Source organism: Crocodylus porosus, unplaced genomic scaffold (genome assembly GCF_001723895.1).
Source record: "Crocodylus porosus isolate Cpor-Errol unplaced genomic scaffold, CroPor_comp1, whole genome shotgun sequence".
In the NCBI taxonomy this organism is placed as follows: domain Eukaryota; kingdom Metazoa; phylum Chordata; order Crocodylia; family Crocodylidae; genus Crocodylus; species Crocodylus porosus.
In genome coordinates this window covers 11100042-11125547 of record NW_017728926.1, presented here as the reverse complement: position 1 = coordinate 11125547, position 25506 = coordinate 11100042, and the positions used below count along the sequence as shown (strand labels likewise).

General features: G+C 55.8%; 1 protein-coding gene across 7 annotated transcripts in view; it reads right to left on the bottom strand.

Moving 5' to 3' along the window:
• Nucleotides 1-774: 774 nt before the first annotated feature.
• The window catches only part of ARHGEF10L (Rho guanine nucleotide exchange factor 10 like), a 116026-nt gene continuing 91294 nt past the window's right edge, over nt 775-25506 (bottom strand). For all 7 annotated transcript variants that reach the window (XM_019541473.1, XM_019541475.1, XM_019541476.1 and 4 more), the window contains 3 exons: nt 9044-9218; nt 2625-2747; nt 775-1844 (listed from right to left, as the gene is read on the bottom strand). In XM_019541473.1, coding sequence (XP_019397018.1) covers nt 1315-1844; nt 2625-2747; nt 9044-9218 — 828 coding nt within the window. In that variant the 3' untranslated portion in view covers nt 775-1314. The remainder of the gene's footprint in view (nt 1845-2624; nt 2748-9043; nt 9219-25506) is intronic.

Genomic DNA, 25506 nt, shown 5'->3' with positions numbered 1-25506 from the left:
GAACCAGCCTCAGAGCTTGAGGACCCTAATGCACAAGGAAGCAGCGTTTAAAGGCTGACAGCATTGCAGGTATCAAGTCCAGGGCCGCGGCTTCCCTTCCAAAGCAACCACGAGGCCCCCCCAAACTATCCACCCATGCTAGGGGCTGCAGCGCCTGATAACCGAGCAGGACCTGCGGCATGGGCTGGTAGCAGAAGCTAGAACCAAACTCCAAAGCGTTAGAAACTCAGGATCTGCCCAGCCACCGAAAAGCAACCCTCAGCCGCCCCGAGCAAGTGGGAGAGGACGGGACCGAGATCCCAGTCAACCAAAGAGCGCAGGAAGGGCTTGGGCAGCCGAACGAAGGACCGTGAAGAAACGTCCTCTCGCTCCAAGTGCCGTGGCTGCTCCAGTCCCCGCAACGACTTCCTATAATTCCCCCAGAGAGGTCACAGGAGTGTCGTCTGAACTGGGAAAGACTTCAGAGAGCCTGCAGCCTGCCCCCAAGTCTTGCCCACCGCAGAGGATTGCAAGAACGTGGCACCAGCACGGGTGCAGCGACTCAAATGCAACTGCACGGCGCGGCAGCTCTCATCTGCGCTGGCGCTCACCCGTGCCCAAGCTCACGTCATGCAAACCCTTTGCCCCGACTGGCCCCTTGGCACCTCCCAGGAGGCAACTGAATTGCACCCACCCCCCAGAGACGCAGGCACCCGCTGCCTTCCAGGGGCACCGGGGCCTACGTGGGGCCCGAGCCCCCGCTACAAGCCAACAAAGCACAAGGAGACCTCAAGAGAGCAGTTCACAAGACAGCCCTCACCACTGGGTGTACCAGGCCGTGGCTCGAGCCTCCTTCTTTATTTTATATCTGCTGCTCCAGATGCCCCGATATATACAGATTTTTCATTTGTACACGTAATAATATACATCGTTATATTTATATATGTATATATTTATATAGATATTCACACACGGACACGCGTGGGCTCGGCGCCCTCTTCTGAAGAGGTGCGCCGACGAGTTCGGCAACGTTCGGGTGCCTCCAAAGCCCGCAGGGAGGGCACCTCTTCTGGCTGTTAAAACGAACCCCAAAAAACAAGCGGGTTTCTCAAGAAAAGGAAGAAAAAGTCGCACGTTTGGAAGAGTCTTACAAAAGGGAGGGTGGTGCATCGTGGGGGTGGGAAGGTGTTTGTTTTTGCCGGTGGGGCGTTAAGAACCGAGTCTCTCCGAGCAGTCGCTTCGTAGGTAGCCCGGGACGAGAGGAGACGAAGGCGAAGGCAGCCAGGCTCGGCCATCCCGGCTCCTGAGCGGCGCGTGGTGGGGATCCGGTCCCCGCTATAGCGTCAGAGGGACCTGCCATATCAGCAGCGTGCTGTCCGTCTCGCTGCACGCCGGGCCCTTGCTGCTGGCGTTGAAACTCCGGTAGCCTCGTCCGCCCGAGACGATGGCCAGCGAGGAGATCTCCTTGCGGTGCGTGTCCCGCGCGCACGGGCGGCTCCGCACCCACACGTCCGGGTCGTCGGCCATCTCGTAGATGGAGCCGTCCTCCTCCGTGTGCTCCAGGGCGCTGGCGCCCGCCGCGGCGGGGGCCTCTCTCACCGACAGCAGCTGCCCGGGGAGGTGGGAGGTGGAGCGGAGCCGGTACTGCAAGAGGATCCCCTTCTTCCTCATCTCCCGGCCCGGGTGGCTGTCGTGGGTGGCCGGCTCCGGACACCGGGCCTCCGGCTTCTCCTCCTCGCCGCAGACGGCCTCGCCGCCCTCCTCCTCCTTGTCGCTCTTTAGGATGTCGGGAGCCAGGGTGCTCGCGGCCACGGCCAGGAACTCCACCGGGCCGCAGTGGCCGTTGAGGGAGACCATGCCCTTCCCTGGGGGCAGCGATGCAGGGGCGAGGGGAGGCGAGCGGGAGAGACGGGGAGAGAACAAAGTTTTATTAACAGCGAACGCTTCCGAAAACAAATGGAGTTCACGCCTCATCAATATTGCAAGGCTCCTGTATGAGCCCCCGCGGCTCCCCGCTGCTGCGGTAACTGGAGCACGTTATTCGGAGAGGCACGGACACCCTCCGCGCGGTTAACCTTGCGGCTGCCGGAGGGGCCCAAACCTCCTGAGCCGGGGAGCAGGGGGACAGCACGCCGGGGTTTGCCGGCCCACACGCTCAGCCCTGAGACCTGCACGAGAGACAGCATGACACCCTGGTCGCTGCTTTGTTGCAGCCCCTCCAACTATTGTGCTCTGGACATCGTGGGAGGTTAACCCGCTCAGCACTGACCCAGCAAAGGTCCTTTGAGACCCCCGTTCGGCGTGATGGGGGCTGGAGAGACAGGCTCCGTAGCTAGTGAAGCGAGGTGACCAAGCAGATGTCCAGTCCTGCAGCATTTGGGAGGGTCAGGCATGGAGAGTCGGGGGGTTTGCATGACTGCACCTGGCATGGGTCGGGGTTTGCAAAGGATCGCAGGGTCCTTAAGCTCATGGAAACCTCCTGGGAGTGCCAGGGCCGAGCTCTCCTGGATCCCACTGGACTTGTATGGGAGGAAGAAGCTGGTCCAGACCCACGCTCCAGCAATTCGCACCTGGCGCTGCTTAATCCTAGACTATCGGGCATCAGCTAGCCTCATGGGGAGAAGTACCAAGAGGGGAGAACTCACCAGTGATTTTGGGGATGCCCTCCAGCCTGGGTACAGGCAGCAGCACAATGATGCCCTGGTCGGTGCCAACCCATAACAGTCCCTGGCAGATCAGCAGGCTGGTGACACGGACATTTTTCTGGCCTGTTGGAAGAGAGATGGGAGTGAGCATCTATCCACCCTGCGGTGAGGTTTCGGTGCCAAGAGGAGCAGCGAGATGGGTACCAGGAGAAGCATCCTGGCAGGGCATAGCTACGAGCTGGAGAGGACGATGGCATCGGGGGAAGAGCCCCAGGGGCTGGAGGATGACGAGGTATTAGCGGCAGACTTGCACGCGGTGAGAGAAGGACTGGGGGGCTGGTTGGAGAGGGCTGGGGGGACTTGCAAGCTCTGAAAGGCGCCCGAGAGAACGTGGCACCCGAAGAGGTGGGGCGAAGCAATGGCAGGGGGTGAACCGAGAGCCACTGGCACTCAACCACCGCCAGGCGTGGAGCGGCTGGCACTAGGAAGCACCCACGCCGGGGTAAAGCAAGCCGCCGGGCCCCAGCGCCAGGCTGGCGATGCTCTGGCAACCCTTCGAAGGCACGACTCCAACCCACGTTTTACACTCTGAATGCACGAGCGCCTCTGCCTTGCAAGAGCAGAATACCCTGTTGTTTCTAGGCACGGACAACGAGACGGATAATTCGCTGCCATGAATTAACATGTTTTCGATGTCAGGCCAGATTAGTTCTTCCCACATGATCAGCGCCGTGATGTCTCCTTGCTTTCGCGAGAGCCGCGGCAAGGTTCAGCAGGACCAGGAAGGAAGGTGGGGTGGCCCGGGCAGCGAGGGGAGGGGACACCGCGCCAGTCCCATGCCGAGATGGGTGGTGGAGGAGGGCAGGGTGGTTGATCCACGGGGCAGGTGGGACCAAAAGGGTTAGGAAAGGTCTTGCCTTTCTGCTGCCTGTCGGAGCCGAGGCTGGCTCACTCCGCGCACAGCCCTAAGTCAGACGAGCAAGCAGGACATGAGCTTTCATGCCACAGGCTGCAAGGTGCAAGATGCCTGGGGCTACCAGGCTGTCTGAGAAGATGATCTCCCCGTTCCTCTCCAACACAGCATGCCCTTTGAACCTCCACCTTGGCTGGATCCCACGCTGACCCCTCCATCCACCGTTTGCTCCTGCCACCCCCTGCTGTGCTGCTGAGCTAGGGAAACACATTGCCTGTTGGATCGTGGGTCTTGCAAGAAGCTGGGTGGCTTGAATGGCCTGCAGCGGCCCCGGGCAGAGCGAGATGTGGCAAAGGGAGGCAAGGCGGGCAGACGTGGGAACGGCAAGAGGCTGGAGGGGGATGTTTCCACTGCTGCAAAGCAAACCACCCACTGTCCAGTAGATGCTTCCCCAGTGATTAGTGCAGCGGCCGAGGCGCCCGCTGCACCTGCCCTCTCTCCCAGCGGGCAATAAAAAAGCCAGTTCCACGGCTGCTCCCCTCCTAGGGTCTGCTGCTGGTCTCCCCGAAGTGCACTGCTGCTGCTCAGCCATCCCTGCACTAAGCCAGGCCTGTGCTCCTCTCCCTGCGCCCCTCCACATCCCTCCAGCATAGGCGTGCAAGCTGGGTTCACCTTGGGCCCGGTGGTTCGTGGCACCTGACACTGCTCAGCAAGAGCCACGAAGGGACTTGCAGAGAGCAGCACCGGGCTGAAGGCATCCCATGCCCTGGCTGGAGCCCCACTGCTCGGCCACTCCATTATCAACATTTCACATGTGCACACCTGGGAGGAAAGCACACATCAGGTGAGGATTGTGACCCTGGCAGCCCTAAGCGCATACTAAGAGTTATGCACGCTCGCTCTCTCTCTCATTAAGGCCTCATCTACGTTTAGCAGTCGCCAGCCTCACTCTGCCAAGTCCCAGAGGCTATTTTTCTTTCCTTCCTCCTGGCTGAAGTCACAGTTATACCAGGACAGGGGTGCGTTACAGAGCTGCGGCTTATTTCCAAGAGGGCAGTGAGCTGCACCAGTACACACCAGCGAGGAGAGCTCGCCTTATCTTCACCAGGCAACAAATTCAAGAAGCACAATGTGCCAGCACAGCCCAAGGGCCAGATCCTACTCACGTCTTCAGCACTTAAGTGGACTTTGGTGCACAAACGTGACCCCCTTCCACATTGCTCATGTCTCTAAGAAGAGTAACAGGCCTAACATTTATCCCTTCACACTAAGTCACAAGCAGAATCATAGAAAGTTAGTGGTGGAAGGGATGTGGGGAGGTCGCATCTAGTCCACCCCCTGCTCCAAGCAGGGCTGTCCCCAACTACATCATCCCAGCCAGGGCTTTGTCTACCTGGGTTTTGAAAACCTTCAAGGATGGAGGCTGCACCATCTCTATGTAACCTGTTCCCATGTCTTACTACCCTCCTAGGGAGAAAGTTCTTCTAACCTCAACTTCCCTCGCTGCAACTTGCCTCGCAGCAGCCGTAAGCAGAAGGAAGACCCCACCACCTTTTGCATCAACTGTTTTGAACGGACTTGAGCAAGGTAGAGAAGGGTCTCACCGAGCTTCCCACCTTCCCCCAGCTTCTCCCTCCTGCCCCAGGGGGGTGTGGGGTTGCCCATGAGGCCAGGGGAGCCTGTTGCCAAAGGGGCTGAGGATGAGTAGGGTCGGACTCAAAGCACCCACAGCACAATGGGGCCGCAACCTCAAGTGAGACCTCTCAGCGCTACCATTGCAAAGTCCCCAGCTCTCCTGCAGGTGGGATCCTCTCCCCTTCTCCAAGAAGGGAAGATCAAGCCTAAAAAAAAAAGTATAAAAATTTCTAATGGCAAATAAATATTTTATCACAGAGACTTAACGCCGCGACGTCGGACTCGCCGAAGCAATATATCTGCAGAGATGCAACTGGAAAAAGCCCGGGCTCACTGCAAAGACTTTATTAATGACCTGTCTAGTTAAAAAGGATGAGGGAGCTTAAGTTCAGAAATGCATTAATACCAAAACGCTCACTCTCCCAGGAAGAAAAGGAAGTGATAAATTTTTTAACATGCCCTTAAAAAAAAAGCAGCTACTTACACGAGTACTGCATTTATTACTAATTACACAGTTAGTCCGATCAGTAGCTGGAGTCAGGGAGGAGGGAGGACAAAAGACTTCAAAGCCGAGGGGGCTGAATGACAAATTCTTCCCCATTGGTTTTCCTCCTCTTTAACAGGCTTACAGACACCTTGAGTACCGCCGGAGATGGATATGGAGCACAGCTCTCCAACCCAATCCGCCTGGCAAGTCTGGGTCAAAGCCTGTGAACTGGGGACCGAATCCAAGCTGGTCTGTTCTGCGGTCTCGGGCCCAGGCAGGGATGTAGCTGCACCGATGTGGATGCAGCAGGAAGACAAAGCCCCCGTCTGCATGGAGGATACAAAACTACAGCTGGGTACTTGAATTTTCTCTGCACGAGGCACTGGGTTGGCACGTGGACAAGCTCACAGAGGCAGAAAAGGCTGCCTTAGATGCCACTCGAGGATACTCTACAACTTCCATCCTCTCAGCGTCCTACAAGCTTAATCCCATAGGCATGAACGGGACCAGAAACTGCTCCTTTTTCCTAACAGCCTCAGCAGAGATCAGGAGCTGAGCATCCTACAAGCTTCTCACCTTTTGAAGGGACAAATTCTCCCAGGTCAGGAGTCTTAGTCGGGGGGCAGGTTGGCGTGTCCCTGTTCTGGGGGTTATTGCTAGGGTTTGCTCCACTTTGGTTTAGAAGAAGGCAGCATTTGCTGCATCCCTGCAGGCTTTCAAAAACTTTAGCATCGGCATGACAAGAGGACCTTGGCTTCCAGCGAGTTCCCGGTGCCTGCTCTCCATCTTCCCACTAGACACGGTTATCCTTTGCAATATCACAACTGGTTGCCTCAAAAACAGCTAATCTAACATGTCCGACTGAGGAAGATGTGGGGGCAAACAGGGGGAAAGAACAAACGAGCTGGGCCGGAACAAGATACTCAGTTGGATGCAGGCAGCCCTGGTAATAAAATAAAAAGGAGCAGATGGAGGAGAATGTGGAAGAGACGATTCTTGGGTAGACGCATCTCCGGGAAGAAGCAATAAAGGACTTTGTGATTTAAGGACTTGTCTACATTAGGAAAAACTTTACCTGGGTGTAACTGCAGGCAATTTGTGTGTGCATCTCTTACAGAGGCACTGGACTAGTGCAAAAGCTAGTGCTGTGAGTGTCCATTTGCACAAGAGCAGTGTGCCTACTCATCGGTATAACTGGAGAGATGGCGCTACACTAGCACTAATTTTCTCAAGCAGACAAGTGCTAGGATTCCTCCCAGCCCCTTTTTAAGCAGCACGTGGGGGCCGCGGGATCGTGAAAGATGCCGAGCTGACAACTTAAGAGACTGAAGTTCTGTATTTATTTGCAGGGCAGGACCCAGAGACCTCTCCCTCCGGGAGCCCTGCCCCCGCGCCTCCCCTGTGACCTGCAGGGACTGACCCTGCCTCCGGCGAGAGCACCACCCGTGGCCTGTGCAGGTTTTGGCTTCTCTGCCAGGGGTGCCAGGATGCGGCGAAGGTTTTCTGCGGACGCCTGTCCGCCAGGAGCTGCACTCTGAACTCGGATGATTGCTGTATCGCTGACCAGCCTTTCCGGGGGGCGGGGGGAGTGGCGTTTCAGATCACAAGTGCCTCGATATACATTTTAATGCAATCAAGTGAAGTAATTGGGCCAGGCTGATGCTGAAAATAACTTTTCAGAATGAGAGCGTTGAACAAAGCAGACACAATGAAGCTCTACTTCGCATAATTCAATCCTTCCCCTGCTTCTCACCCACACACACACCTGAAACCCCTTCCAAGGGAGGCAGTGATCAGTGGCCTTTTTTAAGACTGAGAAAGTGAAGTACAGAAAGATTAAGGAGTTTGAGCATGGTCCCTGCATCCATAAATGCTCCCCCTACCCTGTGAAGCCCTTCAATAAATCAGGCTACAAGTGTCCTGTTGCAGTGGTTCACTGAATTATAGAAAATTTGGGCTGGAAGGGAGCTCAGGAGTCACGTTTAGTCCACCCCCCTGCTCCAAGCAGGACCAGCCCCAACTACATCATCCCAGATGGGGCGTTGTCTACCCAGTCTTAAAAACCTCCAAGGATGGAGACTTCACAGCCTCCCTGGGTAACTGCTTCAGTGCTTCACCACCTGCTTAGTGACAAAACGTTTCCTAATATCCAACCTCAACCTCCCTGGCTCCAACTTGAGCCCATTGCTCCTTGTCCTGTCATCTGCCCCCCTGAGACCAGCCCAGCTCCAGCCTCTTTGCAACCCCCCTGCAGGGAGGTGAAGGCTGCTATTCAACCCCCCTCGGTCTTCTCTTCTGCAAACTAAATAAACCCATTTCCCTCAGCCTCTATTCACAAATCATGTGCCCCAGCCCACAAGCCATTTCTGTTGCCCCAACTCCAATTTGTCCACATCCTTTCTGTAGTGGGGGGCACAGCTGGCCACTCCAGATGTGGCCTCTCCAGTGCTGAATAGAGGGAAGAATCACTGCCCTCCGTCTGCTGGCAGCGCTCCTACCGATGCAGCCCGGGATGCTGGTTGCCTTCTTGGCAACAAGGGCGCGCCGCTGGCCCCTATCCAGCTTCCTGCCCACTGTCACCCCCAGGTCCTTTTCTGCAGAGCGGCTGCTCAGCCAGTTGGCCCCAAACCTGTAGTGGTGTATGGGATTTTTCCATCCTAAGGGCAGGACTCATCTGCTAAGCGAGTGAGGCAGGGTGAGACATGGGGCACAGGGGAGTCCAAATAGGAGGGATGGAAGCAGAAAGGACGCTGGAAGCAAGGAGGAAGGTGCAATGGTGTAGTGGTGCAACAAGTGTGTGTAAGGCCGCAATTCAAGAGAATTTTTTTTTTTTGCAAAAAATCCAGTTAGTCTAATGAAAGATATCACCTCTACTATGAGTCCCAATTGCTTTTTCCTCTAGACCAATACAGCTACCACCTGCATACCTGTGTTGCAGTGCGACGCATAGTCTTACCCTTAGGGAGCCTGAAGGTGGGGTCAGGCCAACCTCTGATCATTGTCTAAGAAGGGCACTTTACCTAGGGGACCACGGGCCACCCTCCCATCCCACTAGGTGTTGATAGGGCTCCTATAAGGCTGCACACCAAGAGCTTCCTTCCTGAAGCAGCGTAGTGGGATTAGGAAGTGGTCTGGTCATGAATTCTTCCCCTTCCCACCCAGAGTAGCTGGCAGTCTGTCAAGGATCCTAGGGCAGAGGTAGGGCAATGCCAGGAAAAGCACATGGCCAAGACAACCTGCAGCTATACCCATCTCAAGGGGCCCGAGCTGTTTCCAGCGAGATGCTCCCAACGCCTCTGCGAGATTTTAGGGAGTAGCCTTCAGGACCCGCGCGCAGAGCGGGGCCTGAAGGGCTGCCCACTGCCCACCCCAGACCCTGCCTACCTGGCAGGACGAAGGTGGTCCGTGTCGCGATGTTGATCTCCTGCAGATGCTCCAGGGTCTCGGTGTGAAAGAGGCGGATGGAGGAGCCCGAGGAGAAAGCCATCCAGACGCCGCTGCCCGCCTTGATCATGTGAGTCACGCTGGCCTCCTTGTCCGGGTGGGCCTCGAAGGTGTCCTGCAGCGGGGAGGAAATGCGGGGTTCAAGACAGGCTGAAGCCTGGGGGGCTCCAGCATCCTGAACTGAAATAGCACCTCCCTCGGAGGGGTCCACAGACCGCAGTGCGGCTGGGGAGCTGCCCTGGGGGAGCAGTGACGATGGCCAGGAAGGAAGCGGTCGAGATCCCCTGTTTTTGGCATGTGCCTGGAGGCTGGTTTTTAGGGAAGCCCGTTCTTGGGCCTCAGCTGAGCTCAGCCCCTGGGTGGCAAGCATCTTCATTTGACGGAGACGCTCCCCAAGAACAACAGAGGTGGCAACTCGAAGTGTATATGGGGGAGGCCGGAGCGCAAACCCTGAGGTCCTGGCGTCCCGCTCGCCCTGCCTCGGTCCACCCTGGCCGACCGCATCTCCACGCAAGCAGACCAGCTCCTAGCTTGTGGGCCAACGTTGGAGGGAGAAGAAACCAGCACACGGTTGAGGAACCACCATGGTGCTTCCTTCCCAACCAGGATGCAAGGGCAATATTGCAACAAAATGCATCTTAACAGAAAAAACAGCCCAAAGGAGGAAAAGGATGGAGAAGGGCAAAGCCCTGAGATCTCCACACCACACATCAGCGCAGGGTCCTTTGAGTACCCTGACCCTGCGGAGATGAAAAGAGCCAGTCACGCTCCAGCAGACCTCAGGCGCTCCCACCCGCCGACAGGGAGACGGAGCCACCGAGCCTCCTCCGCCCCCCCGGGTGCAAACCCGGCTCGCCCTCATGCCACGCCTGCCCTGCTGTCTGCTCGGCCGAGACTCAGTGATGCACACGGCAGGAACCGGGATTTCCCAGAGACGCCAGACCAGCAGAGCCACATCACAGAGAGCCCAACCCCTCAACTTGCAAATTGCTTCCGCCTCCCGAACCGTTGCACGTCAACATCTGTGCCGGACAGGGGCCAGGCTGCTGCGCTGGTCCGAGCTCTCTGAAAAGGGCTGATGATCCTATGGACCGACTAGTAAAATATTAAAAAATCCAGGACCTCCCTGTTGATGCTGTTCGTGCAATGCAGCAGAAAGGCTCCACAGAGAGACGTCTTGGAGGCAGGGGCTGAATCGCAGCTGCGTGCAGGATTTAGCACCCCTGCTCATGCCTCACGGGCTCCAAGGCGCTGCTACCTGCAGCCTGGCAGCTCTCGTATTGTGCAGGGACCCTGCTTCAGACTGAGAACGATAAACTGAGCCTCTCTACCTCTCACCAGCCCTGCCACCGTTGCACATGCCTGCCAGCCATGCGGGGAAGCCAGGGGTGCAGCTGCCCAGCCTGGCCTGCCACCCTGGAGCCAGACCCTCCTATGCGGCAGGGATGGGAGCTAAAGGCCAAACTGGCTCTCGGCTGTGCCCACATTATAACTGGGCTGAGCAGACTGAACCCTGGGCCTGGCTGCAAACTCTCCAGGAGCGAAGGAGCTGGGTTAGCAGGGAGTCCCGGGTCCTGGTTGCTTCACCAGGGCTCTCGAGCTGCAAAGCACTCCATCTCTCACCCCCAGTGCACGCTGCACAAGAAGACCCGGTCCTCCCACGCCGAGCCGCCAGCCCCCGGTACGGCAGGCTATGGATTTTCCTGTCGATGCTGAGATCGATTTCTCTCCTCGAGCGTGATGGGGTAATTGCCTGTAAAGGCAGGCGCAGGGAGCCGGCTATCGAGCGAAGAGCTCTGGGCTCCCGGTGGGGAAGACGGCTCCTCGGAGACCCGCCAGCAACTCTGCTGCTGCGGGGGCCAAGGGCACGCGACGGTCCCGGCGAGGAACTCAGAGGAGGGCTGGGGAAGAGGCCGAGACCCCTCTGCAAGCGCCCCCTTCTCTCGCTTGTGGGCCACCCCTCCAGCTCCCCAAAGCCTTCGTCTCCTACATACGCCGAGAAAGTCTGCGGATGGAGAACGGACGTGAGAACAGGACGGGAGGCAATGGCGAGGGGTCCCAACCAGCCATTCGTGGCTGTTATGATGTTTTGTAAATTCACAGACCGTCAGGGACCTTGCAGATCATGGGGGAACCACCACTGCAGTCGCTCTCGTCCCTGACGGGGGTCTTTCCACCGCCCAGGTGATGCACCCAGGTGCCTGGCGGTGACCGAGGCAGCTTGGCTCTCCTGATCTCCCAGCAGGGAATCAGACCTCCTTCCCAACCTCCTCTAGGAAAACCCCAAGCTAAGACCCACTCAGGAATCACAGCCTGAGAAGTGGCCTGCAAAGCTTTGATCCAGCCCTAAAAAGAGAAAAAAAAGCCCAACTTGAGTGGCAGCAAAAGCCATAACCTGTCAGAATTCAATTAAAAAATAGACACAGCGAAGGAAATGGGTTCTTGTTTCTCAGGAAACGTAACAAGTCTAACAGGAGCCCCCTGGGCTTTCCTAAAAGGCATCAGCAAATCTGCTGAACCTCGCCGTGCTTTAAAATATAACAGCTCTGGCCAAGCTGCAGGCGTTCACACTTCAGATTAGCTACGAACAAAACTCGCCGGCCATCGTGGCTTTAATTATTCGGCTCCCAAAGCTTCACCCCCTGCCTTCATTCGCACGAAGGAACGACCAGGGTCAAGAGGCACCCCCGGGTGCTCCCGGAGGCAGGGACCGAGGGAGCGCCGGCTGGCAAGCTGCATGCAGAAGACGAGGCCGCTCGCATTCGTTTCCAGCATGATAAACATACCAGCGAACTGGAAATAAGAAGGCGGAGCGGCATCATGGGCATGCACTAAAGCAGCACGCGGCATCCTGTGGAATTAGGAGCCAAGGCGAAAGCAGAGACAAGGAGCGGGTAATGGAAACAAACACAGTGAGACCATTTAATAGGCTCCAGTGGGACCCGGAGTGAGAGGAGGCAAAAATTCAATAGCGCTCGGCCCATCCCCCCGGCGGCCTGAATCCGTGCAGAGGATGAGCTGGCGAGGCAGCTCGCAGGTTGCCCCCGTTTTCTTGCTAGCACTGAGCTCCGCTCTCTTCATGCGCTCACCGCAGCCACGGCTCTGCAGCAGGTGACTACGGTTCGTAGGCTGGCGCATCTATTTTTTAAGCGCTCTGCCCTTGCGTTTCTATATCGGGCGCTGGGGCTTCAGCCCCAAAACGCAGAGACAACACAACAGAGTAACAGAGAGATGGCATTTTGCATCAAAGTCTTTCAGCAGTGATCCCTGCACCGCGCTTTCAGCCTGCCCCGGCTAGTCTGCGCCCGAGGTCTTGCTAGGGGGACGGAGGGCAAGCACCGCGCGTTGCCTCCTGGGGTTGTCGACTACGACACGAAGCCAACGAACCCCAGCCCCATGCTGCAGTGTAAATGCTGCAATGGAGAACCCACTGCTCTTTAAATCAAGCTATTTTCTAAATGCAAAGAGCGCGGGAGGTCTGCAGAGAAGACTCTGGCACGACTGTGCTGCAGGGATCATAGCTACTCAGCACCTTGCCATTTGGGCGCCACGCACTTAAACCTGACAGCAGCAGCCACCGCCCGGGGGCCATGGCAGAGTCCAGACCCCTGCGTTCAGGAACTTGTCCAGCTCCATTTTAAAATGAATTGGGTTGCTTGCTTCCTAATTCTCCTGTTGCTGCTCTGACAGGTTAAGACCCTTCTTCCTCGACTCCCGGAAACACCATCCCACTGTTCCCGCGCGGTAGCCAGACGCGATCCCTTCAGCCTCCTCATCTCACTCCACTTACCTTCTGCAACGTAGCCTGCATGTGCTCAGTCCCTCACTCGGCTGTCTTTCCTGCTAACCTGGCACCAGCACGGCCCTGGAAGGGCCAGGACTGATTTTCCCCGTGGCCATGGGGGCTCCTCCAAGGCCTGCCAAGTGCTTTGCATTTCGCAAGATATCTTTCAACAACCATCAAAAAAGGCAACAATCTCCACTTCGATTTACAGCTCAGGAAGTCACCAAGGGAGAGTTTTGCTCTGCAGCACCCTTGGAGTCAGGCCTCCTGGGCTCCCATCTTTAGCAGTCAGTTTGGCATTTCAGACACAGTCTCTTTAGCACCGAAGTCGCTTGTCAAAATAGATGCTGCTGGAAGTTTTACCCTGGTGGAATAAAGCCACATTTGTTCCAGAGTTTTCCACAATGAGTTTTAACACAGAGTTTTTGGTATTCAAGCTCACCTAAGAAACTCCCATGTTAACACGCGGACCTCACTGCCACAGGATATTATTGCAGAGCTCATTAACCTAATCTAGTTCAAAGAGGATTTAGCCAAATTGCTGCAGGATGGGTCCATCGGGAGCAGCAGGCAGGGACGTGATCTCCTTGTGGGCTCTGGGAGAGCATGGCAACGGATGGATCGCTCTACCCTGCTCCTGATGCTCTGCCTCAAAAGCCTCTTCTGCACGCTGCTGATGGAGGCAGGATACTGGGATAGCTGGACCATCCACCCTCCGGCAGTCCTTGCATTTGTCGCCACGCAGCTTTTGAGTAACAAGTGGCCAAGAAAGCCAGAACGGCTCTGAACTCAGACGCATCATCGCCACCTCGTATTTTAAGGGGGGAAAACGGGGAAAGAAGAGGCAGGGATTTTTCTGTTAAAAGCACCTTCCTCTCCTCACCCCCAGATAAAAAGAAATGCTTGGTCATACATCCATCCCAAAGCAGCCGGCTTTGAGCCTGGTCCCCCACGGACGCCTGCATTGAAAGCGGCCAACACACGGTGCAGACTTGTATCGGAGCAATTAGCAGCTCCCGACAGGCGCCCGGACTCGAACGGGAGGAGCGAGGCTGGAGCAGGGCAGGACTGTGGGGAATGGCAGAGCCAGGCTTGGACGAGGGGGCAGCAGTGGGAGCGGAGGGGCACTGGCACAGCTGCAGATACCCAGCTGGGAGCAGAGAGCAGCGCCCCTCTTTGCTGATCCACCACAGCTCAGCGGCGTACGATGCTATTGCTTAACCCCGGCCTGCTTCACTTCCCAGCCACTTCCAAGCCTCCCAACTCACTTACTCTCTCCAAATAAAGAGGAACGGGTTACCAGGCTGCAGATATTCCCTCCCCCTGTCCAAATGTCACGTTCAACCATTTCTGTATCACCATCTCCAGGCCTCGGGGTGTTCTGCTAACCAGGAGGCGGCAGACTTTTAGGGCTGACCTTTCGCTGAATTACAGCTCTCGCGCAAAGGGACGTGAAGGAGGCCAGTTTAAGAAAAAAAAAGAAAAGGAGAAGCTACATGAAGCCGGCAGTGACGTATCGATCTTTGGAAGCCCGCAAGAGAGGGGAAAAGCTGTGCTGAGATGTTAATCAAGGACAGGCGGAAGGCGCGTGCGTGGAGCAAGGCTGAAAGGTTGTGCGGCTCGCGCGGCCGGTGCTCTCACTGTAACAAAGCCGGAGCAGCCCGTGGCTCTGGGAACGATGGGCAGCGCTAAAATGCAGCCAGCTCTGGGGAGCAGCACACACGAAGGGCTCTGCACCCTTTAATCCTGCCAAGCAGTCCTGCCAGAGTCAGCTTGTAGGGGGGGTCGCCTGAATGAGGGCGTCTCAGAAGCATAAAGGACTAAAAAGGATGCCAGAAACTGCTGTAAGCAGCACGAGGGAGAGCATCTATGACCAGCAGATGCAACAGGAGCAAATCTACTGTCCCCACCTCTTCACAGCCCAGGACATCCCTAACTCCGGTGCAGCGTACTAGTTTCCTCGGAGCTGGGGCACAGAGCCACCCCTGAGCGGACACTGATCCCCCTCACTCAGATCCTCAGGCTTATGAGGAATTTAATTCATTTTTGGCCAATTGCTACTTTCCATTTAAATGCAAGTATCATTTTCTGCCTTTTAATCGCATTACAGGCACCCACCTCTTCCCTGCAGTCTAGGGCAGCCACCCCTCTCCCTCCATCCCTCCCTCCGACAGCTCTCCAACGCTCTGGCTCTTAGCTGAGCTGCTGTGCTGGTTAAATCTTTATTCCCCAAACAGAAAGGCTTTGCGAGAGCTGCTGACTGAAGAAAGGGCTGGCAAAGAGGCAGGACCACAGTAACGCAGGAACGGAGCTCGCAGTCCAGCCTGCAGAAAATCCCCGGCAGCTGCTGCTGCATCGTTCAGCTCAGCCACCAGCTCCTCTCCTAGGGAGAGAGCCCAGGGGCACCATCCAGAGTGGGGCCCGCTGCCAGCTCTGCCACCGACTCCCCCGAGAGACCTCGGTCATGTCACTTTGCCGCTCGGCGGGTCAGTGTCCACATCATTAAAAATGGGACTTTTCCTGATTGGACTTCCCCCACAAAAAAACAGTTTCCAAGGCTGGCATGAGAAGCAGCAGGCAAAGGCTTTTGCCCAGCGCAGTTTCTTTGGAGGTGTGGGTGATTTTGTACGTGGAGCTGGTCAGAGGATTGTTTTTGCTGAATAGGTTCTGGATTTTGAAATCCTGAAGTTCTGAAAAAAGGTGTGGAATTGAGCAAGTTATTACAAAAAGGAAGTGTTTTGGTATTGTTTCACTGTTTTGACATTTTTGGAACAGAAAGGGGATTGTTTTGGTTTTCTTCCCTTTTCAATTCAAAGAACGGAGACCCAAGGGTGGAGTCCCCAGCTGTGGGCAGCGCTCTTCAAAGTTTGCTCAACACCACCGCTGTGTGCCGTGACGTTGCACCGATGCCTTCCAAAAACCTCTCTAAGCATCCTAGCTTATATGACATTGAATGACCCTTCAAAGCTAAGCAAGGTTTACGAATATCCCAGGTGTCGCCTGGAAGGAGATCCCCTGCCCTGCTCGCATGACGACTTCATAGCACTCGGCAGAAGCCAGTGTCCCAGTGCCGTTGGGAGCCGGGTCTGGTGCTTGTAGCGACTACCACGTCCCATCTTTTATTCCGGGTGGACGCAGCTCGGGGCCAAAATGCTCCTCTCCCTGTGCAGATGCACCACACGGTACGACGAGGCTCCCACCCCTCCCCTGGGGCTCTCTAGGCAAGACAAGCATTTACACCACAAGACCGCCCGGCTCGGGTACTACCCTACCCCATCCTCGCTGCCACCACTAATCTCTCCGAGGATCTCACCGAGCCAGCTCCCTCCGCCTGTGCAGACTCCCCAGCCGATAAATCATTCCCACGGCATTATTAGGCCCCGATGACAATCAGCATCCAACACAATGCACTACATCGCGGCCGCATCGCATCCGAGGCATTCAAAAGCAGCCCCACGGAAGGAACTAATTAATTTCTCCCGGAGACTTCACAATAAGAGAGGGAGCGCTCGGTTGGCGCCCGGGGACAACAACACGACAATCAACAGAGGGAAGAGGACTCCCAAAAAAAAAGAAAAAAAAAATCACAGGAGCTGCCATGGGGAGTCTCAATGTTGCTTTGACTTAACCCTTTCAACACATCAGGTGGGCTCGTTCTCCGTGCCTTCAGACTCAGCCTTTGGGTCTTGGGCATCGCAAGGGTTTCTCCCCAAAGGGCCGTCTGCTGCCACCACTAAACGTCACCTAGGCAGGGCTGAACAGCTTGCTCTCCCCACTCCAGCGCCTTGATTCGGATGCAAAGAAAACCCAAAGAGCTGGGTACTCATCTGCCCTGATGTACCCCATTACAACCAGCTCCACCGGTTCCAGGGGAGCGGCTCTAATGGCACAGCTTCCCTACCCTGATTGCCTCTCATCTCGGATACTTCTACAGCCCCTGCCCCCCTTGCAGTCTGCACTGTATTTATCCTTATAAAACACTCCTAGGAGGTGGGAAAGAGTCTATTATCCGCGTATGACCGACAGGGCTACATCACTGAGAAACTAAGTGATCTGCCCAAGGACATACAAGCAGTCTGTGACAAAGCCAGGGCTCGCCCCTAGGTCTCCAGTGTCCAAAGCACTGGAGTTCCCTCCCTGCCCCTGCATGTGTCAGCAATATGGATAAAAGCAGCAAAACAGGCTGATTTATGCCCCTGCCCCCATTTAGCAATAAAACCAGTTCCCCGGCCAAGAGCCGGTGCACAGAGCCCCAGCTCGGAGCAAAATTTTATGGGCCAAGTTATAAAATCCTGAATATTATATTGGAAACGCTGACACAACCTTACCTACAGCAGCACAGTATTTATGTACCTAGAAATGTCTATATAAAATAGAGTTCCTATAAATCCCTGGAGCAGCAGGCAGGGCATAAAAAGTCGTATTAGTATTGATGAGGCATCGGAGTCAGGTTAGGAGCACTCCAACATGCCATCCGCTCTAAGGAGTCTGCTGGGAACCCAGGGCCCAGTGCAAAGACTTAAGTCCAGGACAGCTTTTCCTATTGAATTTAATGGGACCCTGGATTTGGCCTGCCCGAATGAGAAGAACGGTCTCCAAGCCGAGGCACCTGGCTCGGGAGGGACTCGGGAGAACGGGTCCAATCCCCAGCTCTGTCGCAGATTCTCCATATGGTGTTGGGCAAGTTGGAAAAAAAAATGGCCTTGATGATTTAGGAGCCTAAACCCCACAACAACATACCCCACAACATACATTAGGCCTCCTAATGGCTTTCATTCCTTATGGGAATGACTCAAGTCACTGAGGAGCATTGGGAAAGGTTTGGGCCTCCATGTCCCCATCTGTAAAATGGAGCTAGCCCTTTCTTTGCATCTCAGACGTCTTTTGCTGACAAGCCTTGCAGGGGTAGGGTCTCCCAGTATGGAGTCCCACACGACAGCCCCGACCTGGGTGGCAGCTTCAAGCTCCAACTATAAATGCAGATAATTTTTATCTGCAAGTTGCAAAAGTTGCACGAAGCCCCAGCTGAGGCTCAGTCCGTGCTCTGAAGAGCACTTGCGGCCTGCAAAGTGCTAAGTGTAACGGTTAAGACTCAGAGAAATTTTCCCCTTGCAGCCATAAATCCACAAACTTTGCCTCGACTCCATTTATGTATTTTCGAATGTGGCTTTTTTTTTTTTGCATTAAGCTGAACCCGCTCTTATTACAGAAAACAACGAGCAGCGATTGATATTCTCCCCATTAGTTCCATTTAATTTCTTTCTTCTTCCGTCCAATTATGGGAGTCAATGTAGCGGCTCGTCTCTTCTCCCCCGTGCTGACACCTGGAGAAAACCTGCTGAGCTTCCTAAAGCCTCCGTCACGGGCAACACGTGCTCTTCATTTGCTTCAGCATTAAATATCTGCCCCGGCCCACTTGCTGTGGGGGCGGTCACCCACGGGAAGGCAAGTGGGATTGTTGCTTCACATGCCTCTGCCCACTAGGCATCATGGTGGAGTCTGACTCGCCTGATACCGGGGCGAGTCAGTGGCGATTCCACCTCCAGCTACCCGTAGAGAGGAGGTGCCAGGACGTATCATGGTCTCCAAAGGAGAGGCCAGCTGTGGTGGCTGTTGCATATGCCTCCTTCTACAGGAATTTGAGCACCTTGGTCATGGTCCTTATTGGTACTCCAGGTGTACCAGTGGGGATCCAGGCTCTCCTGGCCTGGAGCTGTTCTGGTAACTAGTAAGACAGACAGTAGGGAGGCACCTTAGAGACCAGCTAGGTCCGAGAGGCATGAGCTTTCCTAGGGAACAAGCCCACGCCGTCAAGTGCTAGCACCTGCAAAGCTGTGCAGTGCAGAGGCCTGGCAGAAAAAGCAAGGATCACCCAGCACTTTGTGAAAGATGAGGAATGGAGGCCCAGCGAGACAGCCCGATGTGCCCCACAGCGGGGGAATAATGCCCCGTTTCTGGAGTCCCGGGCCAGCCTCGTAAGCCCGCCCCACCCGACCCGGATACCGGAGACATCAGATCTGGGAGAGCGGCTAGAACAAGCCTCTGGCGCTCAGGAGCCACGAGCCTCTCGCCAGGGCTGGTTTGAGGACACTGATTATTAGGCAGGGTGCTGCTGGGCAGCAACTCGATTGTGTCCCACCAGACAGCAGCAAGAGGAGCTCAGCTCGCCTCCAGACTCGCACGCCGATGGAGCACGCTCGCTCGCTCTCCTCCACTCTTCACCCTTCCTACGTTTATCAAACTCGCACCGGCATTGACCAGAGGCAAGGGGGCTCCAAGCCTGTCCAGAGGTAGGATTTGCTGGGTCCCAAACCAAGGCTGGAGGATACAAAACCCCGAGTGCTGGCTCAGCTCACTCCTCCGTGCCAATGGGATCCAAAACCCACTGCTATTGCACCCATCATGCACTGGGCACTGCCCTCTTTTTCCCCATGGAGAAACTGAGGCACGGCTGAATGGCTAAGGAAGCGCGCAGCACAACCAGAAAGACAGAGGGTTACTGGCCCAAGCTGGTGTGGCAATGGGTGGGCTACGGGTGACGGAGGGCGAATGATTCTGTGGTTGTCACCAGTGTGGGACACAAAAGATCTGGGTTCACTTCCTTCCTCTGACACTGTTTTCCTGTGTGGCCTTAGCCAAGTCACTCCCACACCTCTGGGCCTCAGTTTGCCTTTGAGAAGTGGGAGTGACTTGGCTAAGGTCACAAAGGAAAACAGTGTCAGAGGAGGGACAAAATAGCGGGGTAGGCTTCCCTTCCCCAGTTAGGCTGCAAGACCAGGCAGGTGCCAATGTGCATGCAGGCAACGCACCAAACACCCTGGGTCCCCAACTCAGCTCCTGACTGTGCTGCTACTCTAGCAGCGTGCCAAACAAGAAGGGGACCAAGTGTTGAATAATAATAAAACAGAGGGGAAATAATCTTGCCTTTATCTGGGAGCAGGGAGAAGATAACCTAATAAAGTCCCAGAGACCCCGGCTTTCCTGGAGGGTGGGCAGCTCAAGTGACAGGGCAAAGCCAAGGCTGCACTGGGCAGGATCCTTGGTGAAGCGCATGCCTAGAGCAGGAGGAAGACTTTATTAGGTTACCTTCTCCCTGCTCCCAGATAAGGCAGGATTATTTCTCCTCTGGTTTATTATCCAACACTTGGACCCATTCATGAAAATACAAGAGCCTATTACACAGCCCTCCATCAAATTCTATTTATACCATAACCAGAGGGGGTGTTTGCAGAGCTGCTATTATACTTCTGTTGGCTCATGTTAGTCATAAGGGAAGTAATAATATGGTTTAGTGACTGTTCCGACCGATACAGGGAGGAGGTGGGTGTTAATGCTCAGTGCTTACATAGCGCTTTACATCTCCGAAGGAACGGCGGCAGCGTTAATTAATGCTAATGCTGCCCTGCGGCGGGGGGAAGGTGGACACGGCGCCATCCGTGGTTCTAGACAGGGAAATTAAAGAAGAGGTACATGGCCAGCATGCCGGGGATGGTGGGTACCCGACGGCCAGGTGCTCTGCCTCTGAGAATCAGGCTGTCGGCGGCCTCCTCCAAACTCGCCCTCCCTCCCTGCCCTTGCGCACGGTGCTGCACAGACAGCACGGATCGAACTGCTTCTCGAAACCGGGGAAACCTGAGCTGCTTTGTCACGTGCGCCACGTCTTCGAGGCCATCTTGAGGACGCATCTCTTTAGTGGGGTCGCACAAAACATCCAGCCTTGCCCAGGTAATGCCCAGCAGCGGGCACAGAAGCATCTTACAAGGGACACCCGACCTTTGACGGATGCCTAGCGGTCCTTAGTTATCTCTGTTCTTAAGCCATCATGCTACCAGGCACCCTCAAGGCCCCTCTTTGTTGCTCTCCTCGCCCGTCTCCGAGCCCGGCTGTCATTTCATTCAGTAATTAGGGCACGAGTATGGGAATCAGGAGCCTCAGGCTCGATTCCCTGCCTTGCAAGTGTTTTCCTGCATGAGCTTGGGCAAGTCACTTAGCCTCCTGTTCACCATCTGTGCTGCAGGAATAGTGGCCGCGGCCTCCCTTTCCCAAGCAGCCCGAGAGTAAAAGATGCTCAGCCGCTCTGCTAACAGGCGGATAAGCAGAAATAGCCTCTAGGAGGAAACTGGCTCCTCTAGCAGCTTTCACAGGCCTCCCAGCTCTGAACCCCTGAGCCTCGATGCACATACAGAGACAGCAGGAAACTAGCATTATACCAGCTCCTGCTTTACCTCCGCAGATAACAATGCCCCTGGCTGGGTGGTCTGCAGGGCCTGAACCTGGGGGGACCAGACTGGAAAGCACACGCTTGAGCTAAAGGACCAGTTGCCAGCCACAGCACTGATGCCCTGTGGTTTTTGGTCCAAGGGAGACACAGATGCCTCTGACAATGGCATTAGGAATCAAGGCCAAGTCTAAAGAGAGCAGAACAGAGGCTGAATCCATAAGCTCGCAGTTAACTTCAAGCATACGAGCATACCCCACGAGGTCAACAGGAGTGCTCACATGCTTCAAGTTAAGCACGGGCTTAAGCTCCCAGCTGGATCTGGGCCCTCGACAGGAGGCGAACAGATCAGCTAGCAAACAGCTTGCCCCATAGACGCTCCTAATGTTCCCATCAGAATCCAATCTGCGGTGAGAAGGGGACTTGGTGGAGAAACGCGACTTCCCCCCGACCAGTCTTTCACACTCTGGGAATGGGAAGGTGGAAAACCTGCCCTTTTGGCAGCTTGTCAGCCTTGTTGGAGGGGGGGGACCTCCTCCCATAGTCAATCTCCCAGCCCGCGTGCTAATTTGCATTGCATTACCCAGGATACCCCACACCGAGACACTTTTTTTTCCCCTCGCTCTCTTTTTGCAAAAAATTCCCAACTGGCTCGTGTCATAAATAAGATACGAGACAGAAAACTAATACAGCCCCGCGATGCATTATTCATCCCCAGCACTGTTGTTATGATAGATTTACGACAGCTAATACATGCAAACTAAGTTTGGGCACTAAATGTGAAAATTAAGGGTGGGAGAGAGGGTAAAAAGAAAAAAAAAAGGACGATTCAGCAATCCCTATTTATGGCAAGCCACCGGAAGATGTTTTGCCTTTGCTCCCATCTCGTTATGGGTAGCAATAGGCGTTGCTAGCTTCCACAGTCAAAGGGCAGATGCCCAAGAGCTAGGCAAGCATCGTCAGGCAGTAATTGCTAGTGCTGGGGATCAGCTATTAGAAGAGGATGGTGGAAGGCATGTTAGCCTCTGCCCTGTCGGAGGCCTCAAAGCCTCGGTGCTGCCGTGCAATCTCTTTTCTTCCACCTCTCTCTATGCTGCCAGTCTGGCCCTGAAGCTCTCCCGCCAGTCTCCTCCGTCAGCTCCTCATCCCCAAATGCCCCAGCAAATGGGTGGACCCTCTCCTCCTTCCAGGAGGAGAATTTGGGTGTATCCAGCATGCCAGTCCCACGGAGGAGGGACCTGATGGAGAGACAGGCATGCCTGAACTGGGCTCCGGATCCTCTCTGGTGCTTACCCCAGCTCACCAACATGTGTAAGAAGTCAAAGTTACTTCAACTCAAATGTGGGCAGAGCAATGCGGAGAACCTCAGAAAGGGTTGCTGGCTATACGCCCATGCACGACTGCAGAAAAGCTTGCGGAAGCCACATCGGCAAGGGACCTAGTCCCCTCTCAGCACAGAAGCAGACTCTCCTAACTACCCGAACTGGTTCAGCGAGCCTGTGGCTAGAAGAAAATGGGATGAGGGACTTGAAGACAAAGAGGCGAGGGACCGATGGGCCCTGCAAAGGAGGAAGAAAGCAGATGTCGCGGCGCCGGGGGGAGGACATTGCAACAGGCAGAAGAGACTCCGAAACAACCAAGCCATTCCTCTTACAGGAAAACAAGTCCTCACCGGCGACAGCGAGGAGCACCTGATGCAAAACAGCACGGCCCGAACGCTGAGAAATGCCACGCAATTACACATCATAAGTATCCCCCTGTCACTCTCTGCCTTCCCTGAAAATAGCTCTCCCGCCCCGCCACCGCTCGGCCCGGCGCGGGGAGGGATAATGGCTCGAGATGGAGCGCGCGTAATGTTTGTGCTCGCACGGACTGTCATTAGCATGGGCGGAAGATGCCGCGTCCGGGGGGCCGCCTGGCACGCCGTTCCAGGGGACGGGAGCCGGCTCCGTATTAAATATGCATAGAGTTCACCTGGCTGCTGCACAGAACGGAAATATGATTGTGCACGCACGAGGCCGGCTCTCCCGTCCCGCGCGCGCCTCGCCCCGACGTTTCAATCCAGGCCGTGCTGCCGACGCGAGCGCCCGACCCAGCTCGCTGGTCCCCGCTTGCCAGTCTCCCCCGCCACCCCACTCCCTCGCACTCTTCAGCACGGTGTAAAATGCAGGCGAACAGCTACATCGATCCCTTTTAACCATCTGTGTCATGGGAGCAAGGGGAGGAGGCTGCAGCTTGCCCTGCCGTGGAGGGGAGGACACGGGGGGCTCAAAGTCGGGGGGTTGCGGAGGGATGTTTTGACAGTGGCACGATGAGGGGCTAAATCATCTGGTGGTGGAAATCAGCTCCCTGCTCTTTTTTTTTTTATTATTATTATTATTTAATTTTTTTTGTATTCCAGGCCAAATTAGACAAAACTAATTCCAAATGCAAGAGTTCAGACCCATAAGCGGCCCTACTACCGGCAACCATCCTCCATCCCCATCTGGGGCTCCAGAGGTTTCCAAAACCTTCGGCGGGCGTTTCCAAAACCTGCCCCTGAGCTTTGCTCGCCCTCAGCCGTACAGCCCTCGGAGCAAGCCAGGGAGAAGTCTCCCATTTCCATGCAGTGGGCTGAAAGCCAAGATCTTCCCACTGCAGCAGCTAAGTGGGAGGTTTATTACGCATTACCTTGGCAGGTACTAGCCCCGTGCCCGGAGAGCGGTCTTCCCCGGGAGCCACTAGGAAGACCACCTCCATGGTCGTGGTGTTTCCCTTGCCAGGCAAGCATAGACGATGCTTCATCTGAGCCTTCAAGAGGCTCTTTTCCACCAGCTGGGGATCCGCCCCATTGGCCCCCATGGGCACGTGCCAAGTGACACGCCGCGGGACCTAGCTGCAGATCTCCATCCCGCTGCAGATGGAGATCGAGAGAGGAGGTGGCAGCAGTCGACAGACGGCAAGGTCCAGTGGGGAAGCAGGAATGGGCTGCACTGGGCTCCACTCCTGCCTTATGGTGCAGCATTGCACAAGTCACTTGGCCCTTCCCTGCCTCAGTTTCTCCGGTGCACGCACACAGAGTACAACTGCAGCACTGCACCACCACGGCACCCCAGGCTTTCAAAATGCTTTCCTTTTCCGAACTAGAAGGGGGGCCTGGGGCTCCTGGGTTGTCTCTCAGGCCCCGGCTAAATGCAAGTAGTTCACAAGTTACTACAGAATGGGCTGCGGGGTGCGGGGAGAGGCCTCTCTCACTGCAAGCCTTGCACCCCCCTGGTTTTCCAGTCCCAGGCCCACGCTGGAGCACCCGCTGTCATTATGCCAAGGGTCTGCAGGACAAGATGCTTCCCCAGGGACATCTACCTGGCTCCAGCAGCACCAATGGGTTTGCAAAGGGGCGATTAATGAGCTCTTTAATGGGGGCAGAGGGTGGGCAAAAAAGAAACCGACTCTGGCCCTTCCTCCAGGCCATCCCAGAGCTGCGCGGGTACCCAAAGCACAAAGAGAAACCAGGTTTCATAAATGTGAAGGGACCTTACAGATCATCGGGTCCAGCCCCCCCGCACTTGGGCAGGAGAGACCGCTGAGACACCAGCCTCAGCGGACATCCCTGATCCCGCACGAAGGAGACGGCTGCGCAGGCACCTTGTGCCGTGCAAGCGCTTTGGAGGGCACCGCTTGGACCCCCAGGGCCTCAGGTTCGGCCTCTGCAATCAGAGAGGCCTGGACAAGAGGGAAAAACAAAGCTCTTTGCAGGAGGAAAGGTTTTGCCACTGAAGCAGGTGGAGGGAGGGAGACTGCAGGGAGTCTGCACTCGGATGCACGGAGGCAGGGAGGCGCCGTATCGACACATTCCAGCGCATCACCGGGTGGATGGACGACTGTGCCATCACCCGATCGACTAACGAGCTGCAGCCTCCCAGCTCTTCCGGCGCGGGAATCTAGGTCAGCCGGCTCCCCTGCAGAGAGCGCCTGACCCCTCCCGGCGTGGGAGGCGGAGGCCGCCAAAACCACCTTGCTGGCACGGTCGTCCCCCAACCGCGTACCCCATTTTGCACATCCTGCTGCACCTGCAGCTCCCATCACCCAGGAGCCCCAAGCACCAGATGGCCGAATCCCATCGCTGAGAGCACCAGCGCCAAGACCAAGACAAAGCCTGCAGGGTGGTCCTAAATGCCCCTCACATGTGGGGCAGGTAGGATCTCAGTGTCTGCATCCCCTGCACAAACAGGGAGCATCGGCCCACGTTCCCTTGTCAGGACTGCATGCATGGGAGCATGGTGGAAGGGAAGGAGAAAAGGGCTGCCCCCCAGACCAAAGGGTGCTGGGTTCATCCATGCAGCCCTGGAGCTGTGCCATGCCCCTCTCACCCAGGGGGCAAGTCTGCTCCGGTGCATCGGAGCTGTGCCATGCCCCCCTCAC